Source organism: Carassius auratus, chromosome 4, assembly GCF_003368295.1.
Source record: "Carassius auratus strain Wakin chromosome 4, ASM336829v1, whole genome shotgun sequence".
Taxonomy (NCBI): Eukaryota; Metazoa; Chordata; class Actinopteri; order Cypriniformes; family Cyprinidae; genus Carassius; species Carassius auratus.
In genome coordinates, this window is record NC_039246.1 from 9,852,664 (window position 1) to 9,872,067 (window position 19,404).

The 19,404-nt window shown below is 37.6% G+C and overlaps 1 protein-coding gene across 1 annotated transcript in view; it reads left to right on the forward strand.

Annotated features, from left to right (window-relative positions):
* The first annotated feature begins 3,428 nt into the window (after positions 1–3,428).
* LOC113067750 (semaphorin-3aa-like) overlaps positions 3,429–19,404 on the forward strand; it is a 31,791-nt gene continuing 15,815 nt past the window's right edge. The window contains exons 1-3 of the mRNA XM_026240206.1: positions 3,429–3,540; positions 14,731–14,891; positions 15,968–16,030. Of these exons, the coding sequence (XP_026095991.1) occupies positions 3,429–3,540; positions 14,731–14,891; positions 15,968–16,030 (336 nt within the window). The remainder of the gene's footprint in view (positions 3,541–14,730; positions 14,892–15,967; positions 16,031–19,404) is intronic.

The window sequence follows — 19,404 nt, forward strand, 5'->3', positions numbered from 1 at the left end:
TAGTGTAAAAAAAAAAAAAAATTTTTACCCGGTCAAAAGCGGCTCTTTTCAGAGCAAGCCATTTTGTAGCATTTACCTTTACATTTTAATGAGCTTTGCTGACCCCGCCCCTCTCTGCTCTCTTTACTTTAGAACGTTAATTAGAACGTTATTAGGAAACGCTATTTTGCAAAGATACATTCAAAAAACTTTATACTCCCTTTTTCTGTAGGTGAAGCTGGATCACGAATGATTTGCGCGAAGATAGATTTGAGAAAGGGGTAAAGATTTTAGTAGAAAAAAAAACTAAATAAAACACTTGTTGGGTTTTTATCATTATAGGGTGGTTATGGACACACACTACCAACACACATTTATGTTCAAACAGCTAGTCAAAGTGCATGTTTAGCATCCGATGACCCCTTTAACATCTACCACGTTAACTATTAATAAGCAGCAAATTAGGAGTTTGAGGCAAAAATAGTTAATGCTTTGTTGATACTGAGAATTTACTAAAAGTGTGAACAAATAATTTTGTTCTATAATTATTGTGTTATTAGTCCAATCAATTTTTTTTTCTTTATAACAGCACTAAATCCATCCATCCATCTATCCATCCATCCATCCATCTGCCTGCACTAAAACAGCATTACTTGTGATACACAGATTTCCAGTCTATCAATCTTCAGGCTCGTTGTTCATGAGCAGATGTGATTTGTGTTTTTTACTGCTCTCGCTCTCTCTATTTCTTTCTCTCTTTCACTGGGCCATGTGTTGATTGAGCAGACCAAGGCGTCTGAGCTGTCATCACGGCGAGTGGAGGATGTGGGTAGAGTGGAGACTGACTTCTTATGCCACGCAAACATTACCCCTCTCCTCTCTCTCTTTTTCCATCTATCCTTCCTCTCCTCCACTCCCATCATTCTCGTTTCACCTAAACCAAAACTCTTTCAGGAGTCACAGGGGAAGTGGACGTGGTTTACTGATATCTGCTGACTTACTGTACATGGTTTGGAGAGATGTCACTGCTGTGCGTTACTCAGGCAAGAAATATGACCGCTTTAACAGGAAGTTCCTTCTGGTGGAGTGGATATTTTATATGTATATATTTTAACTGAAAAATTAGACAAAAATACTAAATTCATCACCAACTGTCGCCTTATATCACTTCAGTCATTTCTTGGAACAAAGGATGAATACAAGAAGTGACCAACATGCACATATGTGCTTCTGCATGTATATACACGCCAGCAATGTTAGCATTTGCCTATAGGCCTAGTCGTAAGTGACAGACCGGTAATTATTTACATTGGCTATTTGTACAGTAGATTGCACAAATCATTCCATGCCAACAGGTGTCAAAGACTCATTGCATTTGCACTAAAGATAACACAAACACTTAGCAAGCCTACATCCTCAACACAAATGCCGTATTTATCAAAGCCACTCTGACTGACAGAATCCATTCCCTGTGTTTCGAAGAGGCCGCTCCTCTGTGGATCTCATGTTTCAGAGGCTATATTTACCACTTTGCTACTGACAGGCTTCTGGAAACTAGTTGTCAATGAGCTATCTTGTTTTAGCGGACTGCGAGTCGCAATTCATTAAGACGTCATTAGTCATAGTACCCTGACAAATCCCCTCCACATAGTTGAGGTACAGAAGAGCGACAACCAGAGGAATTCCTCGGCATGCCAGCGGATCTGCTGTGAGCGGATCGAGAGACCAAGCTGCAGGTGGATGTTTTTAGCCTCCTGATGTCTCAGAAGTTGGAGGAGGTGTAGTGTCTGTCCATCATCTCCGCAGGTCTATGTGATGTAAACACCTAAAGAGCATGTTTGGTTGTAAAGGTGATGAGACAACGGAATAGACCCGCTCATTAAAAGCAGGAAACACTTATATACAGACATGCTAAAGGCACTGAAAGATGTTGATTTTTTTTTTTTTTTTTTTTTTTTTTTTTTTTTTTGCAATTGCAAGGTTCTGAAAGACCTTCACACACTCAGCTGGTGTTTGTGGGGCACTTTTGTCTTTAGCACTCAGGGGTAAAAAATTCACACATTAACAGCTCTGTCTATCAGTGGCTTTGTTACAGCAAGTAGAGAGCGAGCGAGGGGTAAGAAGGCAGTATAGTCTAGCTCCATGTATTACTTTTTAATTTAGGTTTTAAGTAATTACTAGTAATTACTAGTAAATTTAATTTGCTTGCTGCTTATTTTAATAGAAAGGCTGAAGTTGGTTTATGGACACCAAAGAGGAATACTTCTCACAATGACAAAAAAGAGAAATACTTTTAAGTAGCAGATAATTTGTTCTACAGCTTATTTATTTATTCCTTTATTTATTATTGCATAATTCCTAGATCAATAGATAAAAAGATTTTATTTTAGAGTATTTATTAACCTCAATTCCTGAATTTAGATATTTATTGTTTATTATTTTTATAATTACTTTATTTATTTTTTATATAATTTTATGGTTAATTTATTAGATAGATAGATAGATAGACAGATAGAGAAAGAACAGACAGATAGATAGATAGCTATCTATAGATAGAATTTCTTGTATTTTTATTTTTTATATTATTAATTTTAAAAACTAAAGAAGTTTTAATATAATATTTTAATGTTATTTTTGTTTTAATATTTATGTTATTTGAATATGCAAGTATGCTACATTAATCAATCAGTCAACCATTTTATACAATTTTCATTATCACTTTTTCAATTTTACTCAAACACATAAATCCAGAAATATTCTAGAGGTTCAGAATGTGATGAAATATGATGTCAGAAACCCAAAAAGGTGAGAGCAGGTTGGAAGACAACACACTGTAGGTGCAGCCTACAGTATAAGCAATGCAGAAAAGAAGGACACCTTTTGCCAAACCTTTGCAGAAGAGTCTTTCACATACCTCTCCTTTCAGTTCGGCTCCCTCGTCCTCCCCCTTCAGCTGCTCCCCCTCCCTCTCCTCTTCTCCCCTCCCCTCCTGCGCTCCGGTGGATGGTGTACTGCTCTCTCTCTCTCTCTCTCTCCCTCATTCAGGCTGAGCCGTGGACACAAGCAGCAGCAGTCTGTGAGAGTGTGTGTGAGAGCATGTGTGCGCGAAACCGGAGTGAAGACAGAGGGTACTGAAACTCTACCTCTCCCGCAAACACACAATCCCACTCACCAGTCCTCCCAACCAGGGTCCAACAACGCATCCCTGAGGAGTACACCTTTACCCCCACGACTGGTGAAACGCCCCCCACATGGAGCCATGTGAACCCATGTCTCCTGCTTTGCTTGGGATCTGATTTCGGATTGCCTCCTTGGAGAGAAGCTCCAGGCGCTGGATCTTTTGAAGTAAGGAGGGACTCCGAAGACCTCTGCTATCCCAGAGGAAGCACTTTGCTCTGGGCACTGTGGGCTGCAAGCCCCCCTGGGCTGGAGGCCAGCGCTCCAGCACCATGGATTACCTAGTTGGGATTTTTCTGCTGTTGTGTGGGGTGGCGTTACCTGGAAAAGTTGCACCCCAGCACACCAAAGAGAGCGTGCCCAGACTCAAGCTCTCTTACAAGGGTAAGTTTTGGAACTAGTCCCATCACCATCCAAGATTTTTAACCTTTTTTAATGATCATTACCTGTCTTACACCAATTTACATTTGTAGTTTTTACTTTTTTGCCATAATATATATTTGAATTCCATCACTGTCACTGCTGTTTCATTTTGACAGTCTCTTCCACTCTCTTGCATGTGATTTAGTCTTGTTTTGCCCTAACAGATTATTTCCATGTGTTCAAAGTGCATGTGTTGGCTCTTCTACATAATTTTTCCAGTTGCACTGTTCTGTAGCTCTAAACTCTGCTCTTGTACCCTGTCATATGGCTTGTGAACTCTGAATGAGGTATCGTGGGTAATGACTCTGCATTTGCAGCCAGAAATCTAATTTCTGATGCCTCCAAATTGATTTTACAGCAATCCTTTAAGGGAATAATCCTGGTTCAATGCATGTTAAGCTCAACTGACTGTATGCTGATTAGCACGCATATAATTTTGACTCTCTGTTAAAAAATAAAAAAAGAAAGAAGATAAAAAATGTGTTACAGTGAAACACTAACAAAGTGAATGGGGCCAATTTGTAAGTGAACATTTTAAAGTGAAACGTCTAATTGGATAAGATAACTAACATTGATTCTCTTGTTAAAACGTGTGCTGTAAAGCTATTTTTAGTCATTTTAGGGTTTATGATGTTCTATTGTCATGGCAACAAAGTTGTCGAAATTAGAAGTAAATACACAGAAAAGGATAGAAAGTGAAATGTTAACCTATGTATATGGTTTATGTTTTGTGGCTATATTGTTGAAACAGTAAGTGTTTTTACATTTAAAGATCTTTCCCTTTTACTTCCATTCTAAGTGCCCCCTTTTAACCTAGAATTTAGCTTTTTTAGATGAAAGGGAGGAATAAGTGGGGCGTTTAGTTCTGTCAATTCAACTTGTACTGACGCCGAAATACCTTTGAGTTTACTAGCTTTGTCACAATAAATTGACATGTGTACAGATTCTAGCAAATATGCATACTTGCTCGCACACATTGCATATTTTAAAGCATTATTCTCTCATACTGTACTCCATACACTGTATTTGAATTCTTTGACGATGCTGGCCGCTATGCGTGAATGGTGGTAACAGCAAACATGTTATTCTCCGGGCTGTGCTATTTTAAAGGAGACAGCAGAGAGATCCAGACTATAACAGCCTCTTTGTAACCCAGAGCTTTCATCTCTCACGGAAATAAGCGGCAGCATTTTTGGCATATTTCGGGCTGTTTCCCTTTTTTAATGTAAGCTTAGCGTGCTTGCTGTGGTTCTTTGTTTAGGAACATGACCAAAAGTGTACGCATCTATGTGTGGCGGTGATCTCTCTCTCCCTCATTTGGTAAATATAGCCTTCTGTTCTGTCAGTGATTCTGCGCTTCTGGTGTGTTGATTGTAAGGTCTGTGTGTGGCATGGGTTTACCCCACCAGGGTCTGTTTAACGCCCTCTCATTTCTTTTATAGATACAGAGAATGAAGGAGGAGTGAAAAAGACCATTTATTTTTGTCTGAGAATGTGTTGTTAGGAAAGAGAGAGTCAGAGAACGGAGAGGATTTAAGAAACCAATTGTTGCTCCGAGCATCAGCATCTGCTGTTTAACTTTAGGAGGAAAGGCTGGAGACTTTAATACATAAAAGATGCAGGTCCACCTGTGATCAATCACATGCTTCTCTGAGTTAATGCTGTTGTGCTTGGATGGCACAAAGCATTGTGGGAAAACAGTCTCGCGTTGCGTCATCAAAATGCTTTCCAAACTTACGCCACCTGTGAACTTTATGGATATGTTTTTCTGAAATTATTTTGTATGTTGTAATGGATTTGGATTTAGTTTGATTGACAGTTGTAGTCAGATAAAAACAGAAAATAGCTATACTGCTATGCAAAATGTACAAATGTTGGGGATATCAAAATGGCAAACATTCTGTACAATAAGATGTTTTTCTGATTTTTTTTTTTACTGAATTCTGAATCTTCTTAAACTGAGAACAAACTTGATGTTTCCAATTATTGCGAAAAAATGCTGTGTGATGTAACACTGCCACCGCCCAATCAAATGATAATTGGTGTTTGTGTAACACTTTTGTGGAAGAGGATTTCGGACAAATGGGATCTCTAGAGCAGGGCAGCTGCAGTGTGATGCCACACACATTCATATCTAATCATTTGATAAAATGTCAAATGTCCTGTCGCTCGTTGATATATATGAGCAAAAAGTTTGAATCGCTTGTTACTTTAACGCTTTATGCCTGGTTAGAAAACAGTCTGTTGTAGCATTTTATTCAGGTGTGTTAAGACTAATTTGATCACCAGATAATGCCTAAAGAGCAGTTAGCAAACAGAAATGCAAGACTAGTAGCATGGAAATAGTAACATGTCATTTACAAGTTATTCTACCTCCAAAATCTACTGACAGCCTTGTAAAAGAAAAGTTTCCCTTTTTAATAATTGTTAAAGAGTGAATTTTGAACAAATATTACTATAAATAATTGCTTTTGATACAACATTTGTTTGTCAATCTCATTTTCTGTCATAAAATTGTACATTGTATTTATATAATGTACAATTATAGGTGTGTGTGTATGTGTATATATGTGTTTGTATATATTGTGTGTGTGTGTGTGTGTGTGTGTGTGTGTGTGTATATATATATATATAGAGAGAGAGAGAGAGAGATAGATAGATAGATAGATACCGATTTAAAAAAAATTAATTATAAATATGAAGATCAGTATCAAGAAAACTTGGGCCCCACATACAGTAAGTTGTACTGTAGAATAACTTGTTTTCCTATTGGATTATCATGAGTGAGACATTATATGTGTGTGTGAGACAGAAATGTGTCTGATGTGGTTTTGGCCAGCAAGATGTGTGAGAATGGAGGCAGGCTTAGATAATTAGACACCTGGCCATGGTGATAGAGCTGTTTGTGTGTGTATGTGTGTAATGGAGAGGCATAGTCCACAGGTGCTTGATGGCTCTTTTGATGCTCTGCAGTATGACAGATCGCTGTTCACACCCACACAGTGTCTGAGTGTTAAAACGAGAGAGAGGAAGAGAGGAAAGGATGGAGGAAGAGTGGCAAAGAGGGAACGGGAGGGGAAGAGAGCGGCTGTTTTAATGAAGGCGGTGGGCAGACAGTAGTTGGCCAGGAGAGGATAGTCGTTAAGTGAAGTGTCATTCATTCTCACTCCCCCTGTGAATCCAGCATAGTAATTAAGCCAAATAAACGCGCAGACATGCTCTCCAGAGACGTACTCTCCAACGAGTGCTGAGAAGGGGAAAGGCTATCTTTTTCTCACACACACACACACAGATTTATCATGAGTTGCACACAGAGTTTGCAATTCAGTCGTGCAGCCTCTGGGGAGGCCAGTCCGACGATCACAGACGGAGAGATCCATCTTAGTATTAGTATTATATCAGCACTATGTGTTCTCTTTATTCCCCTCGTACGCTTTAAACTACCGTCTGTGAAAATTGCTCTTGTCAGAGCTATCAGCGGCCCGTTCATCTGTCAGTACGTTGTGGGATATGCCTTCACATGCTTGTCAGATTGCCTTTCGGATCTCAAACTTGTGGTTACGAGGTTGTGAATTCACACTGTAGGATTAGCAGCGGGTGACAGGGTCCATGTGTGCCCAAAAACCCCACATAAATACCATGTGAGATGCCAGATTAGGGTGGAGGTGGTCAGTGCATATGAAGACACTGCCCCCTGCAGGTGGCAAAATATGGACACATGCCTCTGATGGGGGGGTCCCTTTGTGGAAAAGGCCATCCCATTGTCACACGCTGGTAAAATGGTGCATCGGGGACTTTAAAGTGCTTGTGAATCAACCTGATAATTACTCACTACAGCGTAATTACCAGGCTTCGCATTTCATTACCCTGCCCCATGGCCTCCTGGGATTGATTGGGATGGGCGACACTGGGACGAAGAGAGACTGCGAGTCGTCGGAATTCAGCTCAAATCTTCCGAAATAGACACTCCGCGCCCGACCGCACTGGACGCAGACTGGAGGCATCCTATAATAGCGGGTTGTTCACTGGCTGCCGGGTGAAGTGCAAGCTGGAGTCGGGCCAGGATTCGGGGTGGATGGGAATGATTATATGGAGAGGCTGGGAATGATGTTGGTTTCTCTCACGGCCTCATCTGCATCCGTCTCTTGCCTGTCTGTTTTCACCCACTTCACCAGAAGTAGATCTCTGTCTTTCTCTGTTTCTTTTGTCTCGCTCTCTCTCTCTCTTTTTCTCTAATTCTCACATAATGAAGCTACTTTTAAAATAGATAGTTAATTATTAGATAGTTGTTACAGTTAAACTCTTATTATTATTATTAATTACATATAATTACATAATTACATATTTAAATACCCCATTTAAAATAATTTATAAAATGTTTTTATTCTTACATTTAAATGTAGTTAAATTTGTCAACTATATTAAAACAAAGGACTTCATTAGTAGTTATGTGACCTAAGTTTATGTAAATATGAACTAAAATCAGTGTACAAATTATAATTATAATTTCACAAATTATAATTTGTGGCCACAGTATCTATTTTTTTTTCTTTTGCATGTCATGGACGGGGCTCCTTAATCAATAGCTGAATTTAATTTGATTGTGTTTTTTTAAGCACCTACTGTATCTATATTTTAAATGGCAGTTAGAATACTCTTTTGTAAATTATTTATCTACTGAATCAGCTGAATGAACTGATTCACAAAAAACATCTGGATTTCCCAAAGCTTCATTATGAGATGAAGGCTGAACACATTTGATAGTGTATATTGTTGTCTTGTTGTTCACTGCTTCTTGGAAAAGTAGTTTGTTAGTTTTTATCTATGATTCTGTGTGTGTGTGTATTTTATGTTTCATGTCCTTCTTCTCATTCACTCTCTCGCTCTATTTTGCTCTCTTCTGTCTGGAGTGCTGTGAGGAACTTGAAGGTCACCTGAAGTCTTTCTGTCACATGAATTATTTACTCTGTGGCTGTGGAAGGGCTTCGTCCTTATTGACCTTTTTACGTATCACATCCTGTTGTGTTGAGTCTTCTGTTGCCCCTATTAGATGTTAGACTCCTTTAATGACCCTCAGAAACCACTTGGCTCAGTGATTTGCACATTTAGCTTCCTTTTCATTACACACAGTTATTAATAAGCAGAGTGATTTGTTATTCAGATGCAGTGTGTGTTTACACCTGTGTGTCATATGTTGTGTATTAGGTTACTGACTGGATACTGAGCGCAGTGTATTGGGAAGTGGTACACCTGTTATTGAATTTCAATGGTGTCCTTAGACAAGCGTTTCCAGACGAGTCAGATTTCGTATGACTTAAGTGGCTATGTGTATTAGTAGTGTACTTGTTTGCTTGTCAGGGCTCTAGACAAAAAATGGGGGGGGCGGGGGTTAACAACTTCCAGCATCACTATGTATTTCCTTAATAAAAAATGTTTGTCATTTTTATTTGTTATAATTTTGTACATGTTGTCCTGTAAAAGTATTTGCAAATGTATATACTAAACAATCCTAATGTTTAGTAGACTATATCATAGGTTTATGGTCCCTTGCGAATCGTACCAAAAAAAAAAAAAAAAATCTTATTGAAAGAATCACTTCCAGTTAAATGAGAGACTTAGTATGAACCCAGTAACATCTCTGAATGATTCACTGACCGAGAGAGTCTGGTTCAAATGAACATGTGAGAAAGTTTGAAGCTTTTGGGATTTTTCTTTAAATGACTTTAATTAAAAAGAACTGGTTCATAAGTCTGGAGCCCTGCTTGTAAAGGCGATATTTCTGTCAGTTCAAGTCAATATAGATGGCTCAGTCATCAGAATGAACCTAAAAAAGCAGCAAGTTTTTAACATCATCATCGTAAAAAAAAAAAAAAAAAAAAAACTAGAACTAGAACTAGAGAACTAGAACTAAAAGTTCTGTAAAAATGTATATGTAGCTCTCTTTCAGCACTGTGTCTCTCACTTTCACTCTTGTAAACCTCGTCTCTTGGTGATTTGTTTTAATGTCACATTATCTCTGGCTGTCAGTCTCTCTCTGTACATGTTCTGTGTTTTGTGTGTCATCTGGAGCTGTGGAGAGCGGATTGTGCTTCCTCTGCATGGTCTGTGGCCGGGGGCCAGTTTCAAACAGACTCTGCGGTTCACCCGTCATGTCGCGAGCAGATTCAGGGGTAATTAAATGGTTCCACATACTCTCCCCTCTCTCTGTGGATCAGGGCAACACAGGAATTTCATGTGGTCGCGCACAAATATTGTGTTGCATTCTGCAACAAAGGACATCAGCGAGAGCGCTGGTTTTTATGCTGGCGTTCGCAGACAGACTTTCAGGCTTAGAGTGCAACAGAAGAAAGTGCATAAATGCAACCACTGACAACATGACATTTACAGTTTTGGCACAGATGCTTATGTTTTAAGCTAAAAAACGATTCGGTTTAATAAGGCCTCTTTTAAGGTACTTTTAAGATTTTTTTTTGTCATTGTCAAGATTCATTGTCAAGCTAAACAAATTCATTTCAACATTCGTCTTGCAAAAAGCATCACTCTGTTTCTTACCATTTGGCTTTGTGAATGGCAATTTTAGCCAGTTGGCCGTGACATAAATCAGTTCATACAGAGGCATCTTTTATTAAAACTAATGTGCATAAATAAATGTGACACAGTGATTAAGTTTCCTGTTGGTGTCAGTGGAATTAAATGTCATCCTGCACTCAGCTGTCAATCCAGCAGACTGAGCTCCAGCACGGTTACTGGGGAAACTTACCAAAACCTGCGGCATGCGAAAGCAAGTTAAAATGATTAATTCGGACTTATTAATATCCCAGAGCGTGTTAAGCAATTTCTGTTTCTAAAATCAAAGTTCTCTCAAGCACAAAAAACCGACAAGACTGAACCACACACTTAGCCCATTGAGAGAACAGAGAGAAGGAGCACTTTTGCCAAAACCGTGTCACGTTCGACGACGTGTGTTTTGAAGCGTGCCATTGTTCTGGCTTAAATAAACAGGTAGCGCCCCAAACCATCTGCAGGACTCTTTCACTTTTTATACCTTCTTTCCTCACTTCCCTTGCTCTCCTGGGGCGGCTGGTAGCCCGAGGCAGCAGCTCGCACACACACTTTCCCGTCTCTGAAACACATACACACAGATGCAGAGATACGTAACTGTATCCCCTCACTAAAATCCAAAACTGCTTTTTGTCCATTAGACTGTGTGTATTATTAGTTTTGCACTAAATTTCACTTCCTAAACACTGGTCTGTTCACTCTTAATTCATTTTTGGGTTGTGTTGGACATACTGCTTTTAAATTTTTGTCCTTAATAATCAACTTATTTCAGCCATGTGAATAACCTAATCACCTAATTGGTCAACTAATTGATTAGTGAGGTTTTATATTTGTATATTTTTATAACTGATATTAAAAATTTTCTAAAAACTAAAAAGTTTTTATATTTAAGTTTAATATATTTTTGTAAAAAATTATGAATTTAGCGGACACTTTTATCCAAAGTGACTTCAAAAGTGCATTCAGGCTAACAGTTTTTACCTAATGTGTTCCCTGGGAATCGAACCCACAACCTTGTACTGCTAAGACAATGCTCTACCACTTGAGCACTTTTAAATATATTAAGTGAATGAGAGACTTCTCTATGATATATGAAGAGTTGACAGCACAGTTCTCAGTCTGCAGGATGGAGAGAGACTGAGAAAGAGTGAAAGACATTTGTTCAACTTCCTTTTTTAAATCTCACACTCCATTTACTCTAAGCTCCTATCCAGGTTGATGTATCTCCAGATAAAGTGAGTGTGTTTGTGTGATCATGGACCATATGACGGCTACCTTTTGTGATGGTCTAGCCAAGGCAACGTTTTAAGAAATGGTCTTCAGAGTTCAAGCACCAGTCAATCACTTTGAGCAGGGGAATAGTGAAAGTGCCAGACGCGGCCGTCAGATCTTGAGCCAGAATGGCAGGAGAGTGGGGCTTTGGAGAAGTACACCTAATGGCAGTAATACAGACACTGGCAGAGAAAAGAGAGGCTAAGAATAAGAATATTTGGCACATGGATTGAAGCAAAGACTAGATGAGTGAGAATAATAGAGTCAAGGGAGTGAGAAAAGACAAGAAAGATGAGATGTCCTTCTATGTTCTTTTAGGCCTCCCCTGAATTCTGGCAAGAAGGAATAAGTGTGGCTTTCTTTTATTTGCTGAATGCAATTTACTTTTGACCATTAATATTTCTTATTAAATGTGTTCGCCAGAAGCAGCACCAGCCAGAAATTCCTTTAGATTCTTCTACTCAAGAACCTTGATTTGTTGAATAGGCTTCTTGAGTTGATTATGTGGTTCTTCATGATATAACATTCTTCATGTTCTTCATGTCAGTTGAATGGGTTCTGGGTTCTTGGTTCTTTAAGCACCAGTATATAGATATAGATTTCTGAATATGCAGTGTTTTCTTACCGAAGTTTGCTTGTCATTAATTAAACTCTTCTCTGATGCTTAATTTCTGATTTGTCATTTATGACTTTCTGCTGTCAAATATTTTTGTACACGGTTTAGCTAACTTTATTATACATTTTTGACCCCAAGAATCATCATAGTTTGATGTCTCTTGTATTACTTGGCAACCTCTGTTTTCATCTCCATTTAGTTATTTGTTTGGCAGCCTTTAATAAGTTTGGGGTTGGTAAAATATTGAATGTTTTCAATAGAAGTCTCTCTTTCTCACAAAGGCTGCATTTCTTTCATTAAAAAAACTGTAAAAACAGCAATGTTGTGAAATAATAATATTACGGTTTAAAATAGCCGTTTTCTATTTTAATAAATATAAAAATTTAATTTATTGCTTGTGATGGAAAAGCTACAATGTCCAATTCCTCCAGTCGTCAGTGTCACATGATCCTTCAGAAATAATTTTAATACGCTAATTTGTTGTGGATGTATTTCTTCTTATTTATTTTTTTTCAGGTTTCTGTGAAGAATAGAAATCCAAAAAATATATAATTTATTTTAAATAGACTCATGCTGTCATTGCTGATCTCTTGAAGTATCTTTTCTTTTAAAAAAACAACAAACAACATCTTTTACACTTTAGTGCAAGTTAACCAATTACCGGAGTGCTGATATAGATCTTTTCCTCATGTGATATGATTTAAATAAACCCATTCAAGGTGATAAAAGACCCTTCTGTATGTATCGTCTTGCATAAAAGAAAACTTGCTCAATATTCTGACTCAGCCGGAGTCTGTCAGACAGGCCTGGCATCTGTTCATAAATCTGGATATTGCTTGCGATCGCTTAATGAAACTCTCGTGTTAGAAGCAGAGAACGAATTGAGCAGGAACGGACAGACTGAACCGTGCCTGTTCTGCATTCGGCCCTGCGGGAACGCTGTTCTACATTTGATATGCACCGTTATTGACACAGGCAAAGGAAGGATGGTCTGTTTCTCCTTAACGCTTTCCCTTGCTCGCGCTCTCCCTCTCCCACAACCACACAGTTGTCCAGAATCTTAGCGGCGAGAAACACAGATGGCTACTATAGGAGCGGATTGATCTGGGCTCTGGAGAGGAGCTGCAGTCTTGGCGTGTCACTGTTGATTATGATTCGTGTGTGTGTTGCAGAAACGTTTTCGAGATGTTGACCTCACCCTCTCCCTTGAGCAGATGTTCTGGCCCGTGGCTCCTGCAAGCTCTTTTCCAAAGCCATTTCTCTCTTTCACCTCTTCCCTATCATTCTCACTTCATCTCCTCTTCACTTTTCTTTCCCTTTAGCCATCTCTTACTTTTATCCAACCTTGTTTCCTTGCTCACTGGTAGAGTGACAGATCTGGCAGATTTTTGTGCCTCAGGTCATTATATTTTCACAGTGTCTGGTTGAACAGATAGTTTCTTTGGCTGCATCTGCCATAACAACAGCAGTTTTTGCTTGATTAGCTATTCCTTTGACCCGAGTTACTAGGATTCCAAATAAAGCTGTACTAATTTTGTCTTGTGCAATCTAACAAACTGCGTGTGGTCTCTAAGCTGGTGTATTGCAAGTGATTTACTCAGAATTATTGTGCAAATAGGTTTGACACACCCAAATTTAAAGTAGGCTTTTAGTGCTGGTGTTGAAAGATGTATGCAGCAAACTATATTAGTATCAGATTCTTGTATCATGATGTTGCAGTGTTTCTATACACACAAATGCTAAATCAGGCCCTCTGGCTTTATATAGACTATGCAATGTAGACGTAAGTGCCAAAGTGGAACAAGAACTATTAAATAAGCTGTATACACCAGCATGTTTAAGACCTGTTCTGATACTACCTCAAACCCAGCACACACACACGGAGAAATTTGGTTATTCTGTCATGTGTTAAGCTCATATAAATGATTACGTGGGTCAGCTGATCATACACTAGATTTGGTCCTTGTGATTTGTTCATGCAGTGTTTTCCTCAGCAGTTTTTCGTGCTATGCTTGAAAAGATACAGTTGTGGTTCACTAAACACCAAGGTGGTTTTAAAGAAATTGTAACTAAACATATGATTAGTGTTGTTTTTCAAAGATGCAGAAAGTGCAACAAATAACTTTCGAAATAGGTGTATAAAAACATTTAAATAAAGAAAAAAAATTGTGTTTATTGTAATTTATAGAAAAAATAAATGTGTTTATATTAAGTTTATATTTTTACAATTTGTTACTTAAAATTATTTAAATGTAAAAATGTAAGATTTAAATGAATTTGATATAAAATATGTAACAATATCAGCAATGTATTTAAAATTATTTTAAACATAGGTAAATAAACGAATATATGAAAGTATAAAGCGTTATTAGCAATAAATTATGGGGCCTACTTAAGTTTTCTGCTAACCTGACACACACAAAAATAAGTTAACTGTTATTTTGAAATATTTATAATTTAAAGAAATAGGTGCATAATTAAATTTGTAATAATAAATAAATAATCAGCAATATATTTCGGTACCTTCATTTATGTATGTATGCAGGTATGTATAAATAACATTGAGCATTTTGGGACCTACTTGTTGGATTTCTTTAAACCTGACACAAGCATTGTTTTGTTTACTGCTTTATAAAGCAAATTAACAAATGAGTTCTAAGTTATGTATGCCTTCTTTTTTTTTTTTTTGTTCTGTCCTTCAGAAATGCTGGAATCCAGTAATCTAGTGACTTTCACTGGGTTGGCAAACAGTTCAGGTTACGACACGTTCCTGATGGATGAGGAGAGAGGAAGATTACTTGTTGGAGCGGAGGATCACATCTTCTCTTTTGACCTGGTCAACATCAACAGAGACGTCAAACAGGTGACGTACTGCACTGGCCTGCCTTAACATCAGCATAGATGAATGGATGTTCCTAGTCTTATTGTGAGCGATTAATATTGCATGCTATTTGAAGAGTCGTCTTATTCAAATTAATAGGTCATAATCCTCTTCAAAACACCATGTCACTTAGGCCACACAGCTTGTTAATCATGAGCTAAATTGAGTTTTTATTTTTTTATAGAAACTCAATTTTTCATGATCAAATCAAACTGTGCCCTTCCATTTTTCAAGCTGAATATCCTGCTTGCCTTGGAAACATGTCACATTCAGCAGTAAAATATGTTGTGAATGGTAATTCATGGTGTTTCCCTCTGTCTGCATTTAGCAAGAATGATTGGTGAGGGATTTTATGGAGTGTGTCGGAGAAACCCAGGGTCATCAGAGACGTCCATCTCACTCTTATTAGCTGCACAACTTTCTCCTTCTTTCCATCTGCCCATTTGATCTCAGCTTGCCTCCCTCTGTTTTTCATTCCCTGATCATATCTGCAGCGTAATGCTTCTCTTTCTATCTCTCTCAATCACTCTTTCTTTCTCTCTCTGGATTCCATTACTTTGGTTTCCTCTTTCTTTTTCATGCTTTTATTCTTTTTTTCTTTTTTTCCTGGAGGATGCAGACCTTTTGCTTTAAATTTGCTCCTTGTAAGGGTTAAAAGCTGGCTTTTATTGAACACACACAGAAATCATGCATACTTCACCAATGCCATCGTTTAAAGATAAGAACTTGGCAAATTATCGCAATTAACCAAATTACTTTCTCAGACAGAATACCTTAGCAGATCTTAGAGGAAGATAACACAGAATAAAAAACACTTAGCAGGCCTGTGTATGTGTGTGTGTGTGTATCTATCGTGTGCTCCCTGGATAAGAGGAATGGTAGTTTTTATCCTCTGTCTTCATCGTCGTCACAGATGGAGGTGGCAGAAGGACGGCAGGCAGCAGTCGTTGATTATTTTACAGCCAGGTTTCATGCTGAGTGCCTTAGTCAGTCATTTACAGTTCATTGTGTTCGCTCTGCACATATTCTCACACCTTCTCTCTATTCTTGTTTTATAGATCTCCTGGCCTGCCACACCTTCCAAACGCGATGAATGCAAGTGGGCTGGAAAAGACCTTGGGGTAAGTGTGGGCAAACTTCCTTTTGAAATCAGAACTGCATCAAACTACATTGATCTTTTGGGTATATTTAGGGTATGTGACTCACTTCAGAAATATTCAAAGTTTTTTTGTTTGTTTGTTTTTTTTTAAAGAAAGAAATTAATACTTTTATTCAGCAATTGATCAGAAGTGATAATAAGGACTTTTAAATGTTTAAAAAATTATGTTTAAAGTAAATGCTGTTAGATGCTTTAGAACATTTTATCATAAAAGAATCTTGATATAAATGTATTATGATTTTCACACAAATATAAAACAACAGTTCAACATTGATAATATTTCTCAAAGTTCATATAACCCCGAAGACTGACTAGTAATGACTGCTGAAAATGTAGCTTTGCCATGGCAGAAATAAATTACATTTTTAAATATATTAAAATAGATAACATTTCCTGGTATAACTGGTTTTACTGTATTTTGTTAAATTAATTGTAGCCTTGGTGAGAGACTTTTTTTCAAGTGGCCATAATGTATAAATAATGGAAAAATATTCCCCTGAATTTTCCAGAATCAGCAGACAAAATTGCTGAAAAGTTTTCAGAGTTCATCTAGGCCTACTGTGAAAAATTATTTTAAAGATTTTTGGGACGTTTCACAAAAACGTTTTATTCGTACAAAAAAGGCTATTATAGTTTTTCTACTAAATGTAATGTTTAATTTAATGAGTTACTTGGCTATTCTATGTAATTGTTTGTAAAAATTTACTTTTTGTCTAGATGGTTCCATAAAGAACCTTTAACATCTGAAGAACCTTTGTTTCTCAAAAGGTTCTTTGTGGTGAAAAAAGGTTCTTCAATTATAAAAAGGTAAAAAAGATTTCTTAAAAGAACATTTTGACTGAATGGTTCTTTGTAGAACCAAAAATGCTGCTTCTATGGTATCGCCGAGTGTAGCGTTTTCTATGGAAGCCTGTTTCTGCCACTGAATAAATATTTACAAAAGGTAATTTGGTCACAATTCAAAAAGGTCACAATTCTGACATTTTTCGCAATTGCAAGTTTTCATCTTGCAACTCAGACCTTTTTTTCTTAAATAAGAATTGAAAGTGTGTGACAATTGTGAGTTTATATTCTGCTATTCTGACTTTTCTTTACCTGCAATGAGTTTATATCAGAATTGTGACTTTAACTTGCAACTAAAAAGAGAAAGTCAGAATGGTGAGATAAAAACATGAAATCACCTTTTTTTTTTATATATATATATTTAGTGGTGGAAATATAGAGCCAATAAAGTCTCAATAAAGATAAATGCACACAGTACATTCACATATGCACACACAGGATTCATACATGCACACACATGATTCATAAATACACACACAAGATACACAAATGCGCACAAAATTTACAAATGCACACAGTACATTCACATATGCACACATAGTTTTCATACATGCACACACATAATCCATAAATACACACACAGGATACACAAATGTGCACAAAATTCACAAATGCACACACAAAATTTAAAAAGCACAGAAGATTCACAAATGCATACAAAATTCAGAAATGCACACACAATTATGAAATACACACACAATTCAGAAATGCAAACAACATTTACAAATGCACTCAAGATTTAAAAATGCACAGGACAAGATTCAGAAATGTATTTCTGATGCACACACACATGTATCTTGATTTACAAACTGCTTGCTGTCTGTGAACTTCACTGCATTTGTGTGTGAATTTTGAGACTCCCTTGACTTGGCTCAACACACAAATGTCTTTATTTAAACAGGGAATGATCAGCAACCAATCAGATATCTCCCTTCTTTTAGCCAATCACAAGAATGCACTCCACGTGGGGGATTGTTTACTTATAAGCCAATCACATGAACGCATTCACAGAGCCGATATGCCTGGGCATATTATAGCCTACTTATGAAATTGTATGAAGATACAGATGTTTAGATTACAATTCAGGTTTATTTTCTATTATTTTTTACAAAATATAAATAAAAAAATGTCTCAGTACATATAGCCCAGTGACTGCAGAAAAAAAAGTTAACCATGGATTCATAAATTTGAAATATTTTAATGAAAGTAAAAAAAAAGTTACACCTTTTTGAATATTTAAATATATCTAAATATTATTTTGGATGCAATATAGAAGTCACTTTAATTACAATATTCGGTCCCTACATGAAGAGAGAGTCAGTGGTCCGCTGCGAGAGGAAAGTGACTCTCCGGCTGCGCAAAGTGAGTCGCAGGCTGCGTGAGGAAAGTGAGTCGTTCGCTGAGGAAAGTGAATCGTTCGCTCAACTTCGCTGCGTGAGGAAAGTGAGTCGTTCGCTGAGGAGAGTGAATCGTTTGCTCAACTTCGCTGCGTGAGGAAAGTGAATCGTTCGCTGAGGAAAGGGAGTCGCTCGCTGCATGAACAAAGTGAGTCGTTCGCTGCGTGACTCGTGAGGAAAGTTAATTGTTCGATGAGGAAAGTGAGTCGTTCGCTGCGAGAGGAAAGTGAATCTCCGCCTGCGGAAAGTGAGTCTCCTGTTGCGCAAAGTGAGTCGCCGGCTGCGTGAGGTAAGTGAGTCGTTCGCTGAGGAAAGTGAGTCGTTTGCTGCGTGAGGAAAGTGAATCGTTCGCTGAGGAAAGTGAGTTGTTCGCTGAGGAAAGTGAGTCGTTCGCTGATTGGCTTATAAGTAAACAATCCCCCACGTGGGGTGCATTCTTGTGATTGGCTAAAACAAGGGAGATATCTGATTGGTTGCAGATCATTCCCTGTTTAAATAAAGACATTTGTGTGTTGAGCCAAGTCAAGGGAGTCTCAAAATTCACCCACAAATGCAGTGAAGTTCACAGACCGCAAGCAGTTTGTAAATCAAGATACATGTGTGTGTGCATCAGAAATACATTTCTGAATCTTGTCCTGTGCATTTGTGAATCTTGAGTGCATTTGTAAATGTTGTTTGCATTTCTGAATTTTGTGTGCATTTCTGAATTTTGTATGCATTTGTGAATCTTCTGTGCTTTTTAAATTTTGTGTGTGCATTTGTGAATTTTGTGCACATTTGTGTATCCTGTGTGTGTTTTTATGGATTATGTGTTTGCATGTATGAATCCTATGTGTGCATATGTGAATGTAGTGTGTGCATTTATCTTTATTGATACTCTTTTGGCTCCATATGGAAACGGGCTTCCATAGAATTCAAAGTGAAAATCATTTTTACTCATTTTCTTAGTGTAGCTATACACTGATCTTAAAAACTATCAAGAGATTTTTTCATCTCTAAAGCACCATTAACATGGTTCTTGATGGTTTTCTAAAGCACCATGGACATGAAAAATGATTCATGACAAGAAAAGTGTTCATTAAAGAACCTTTACTAT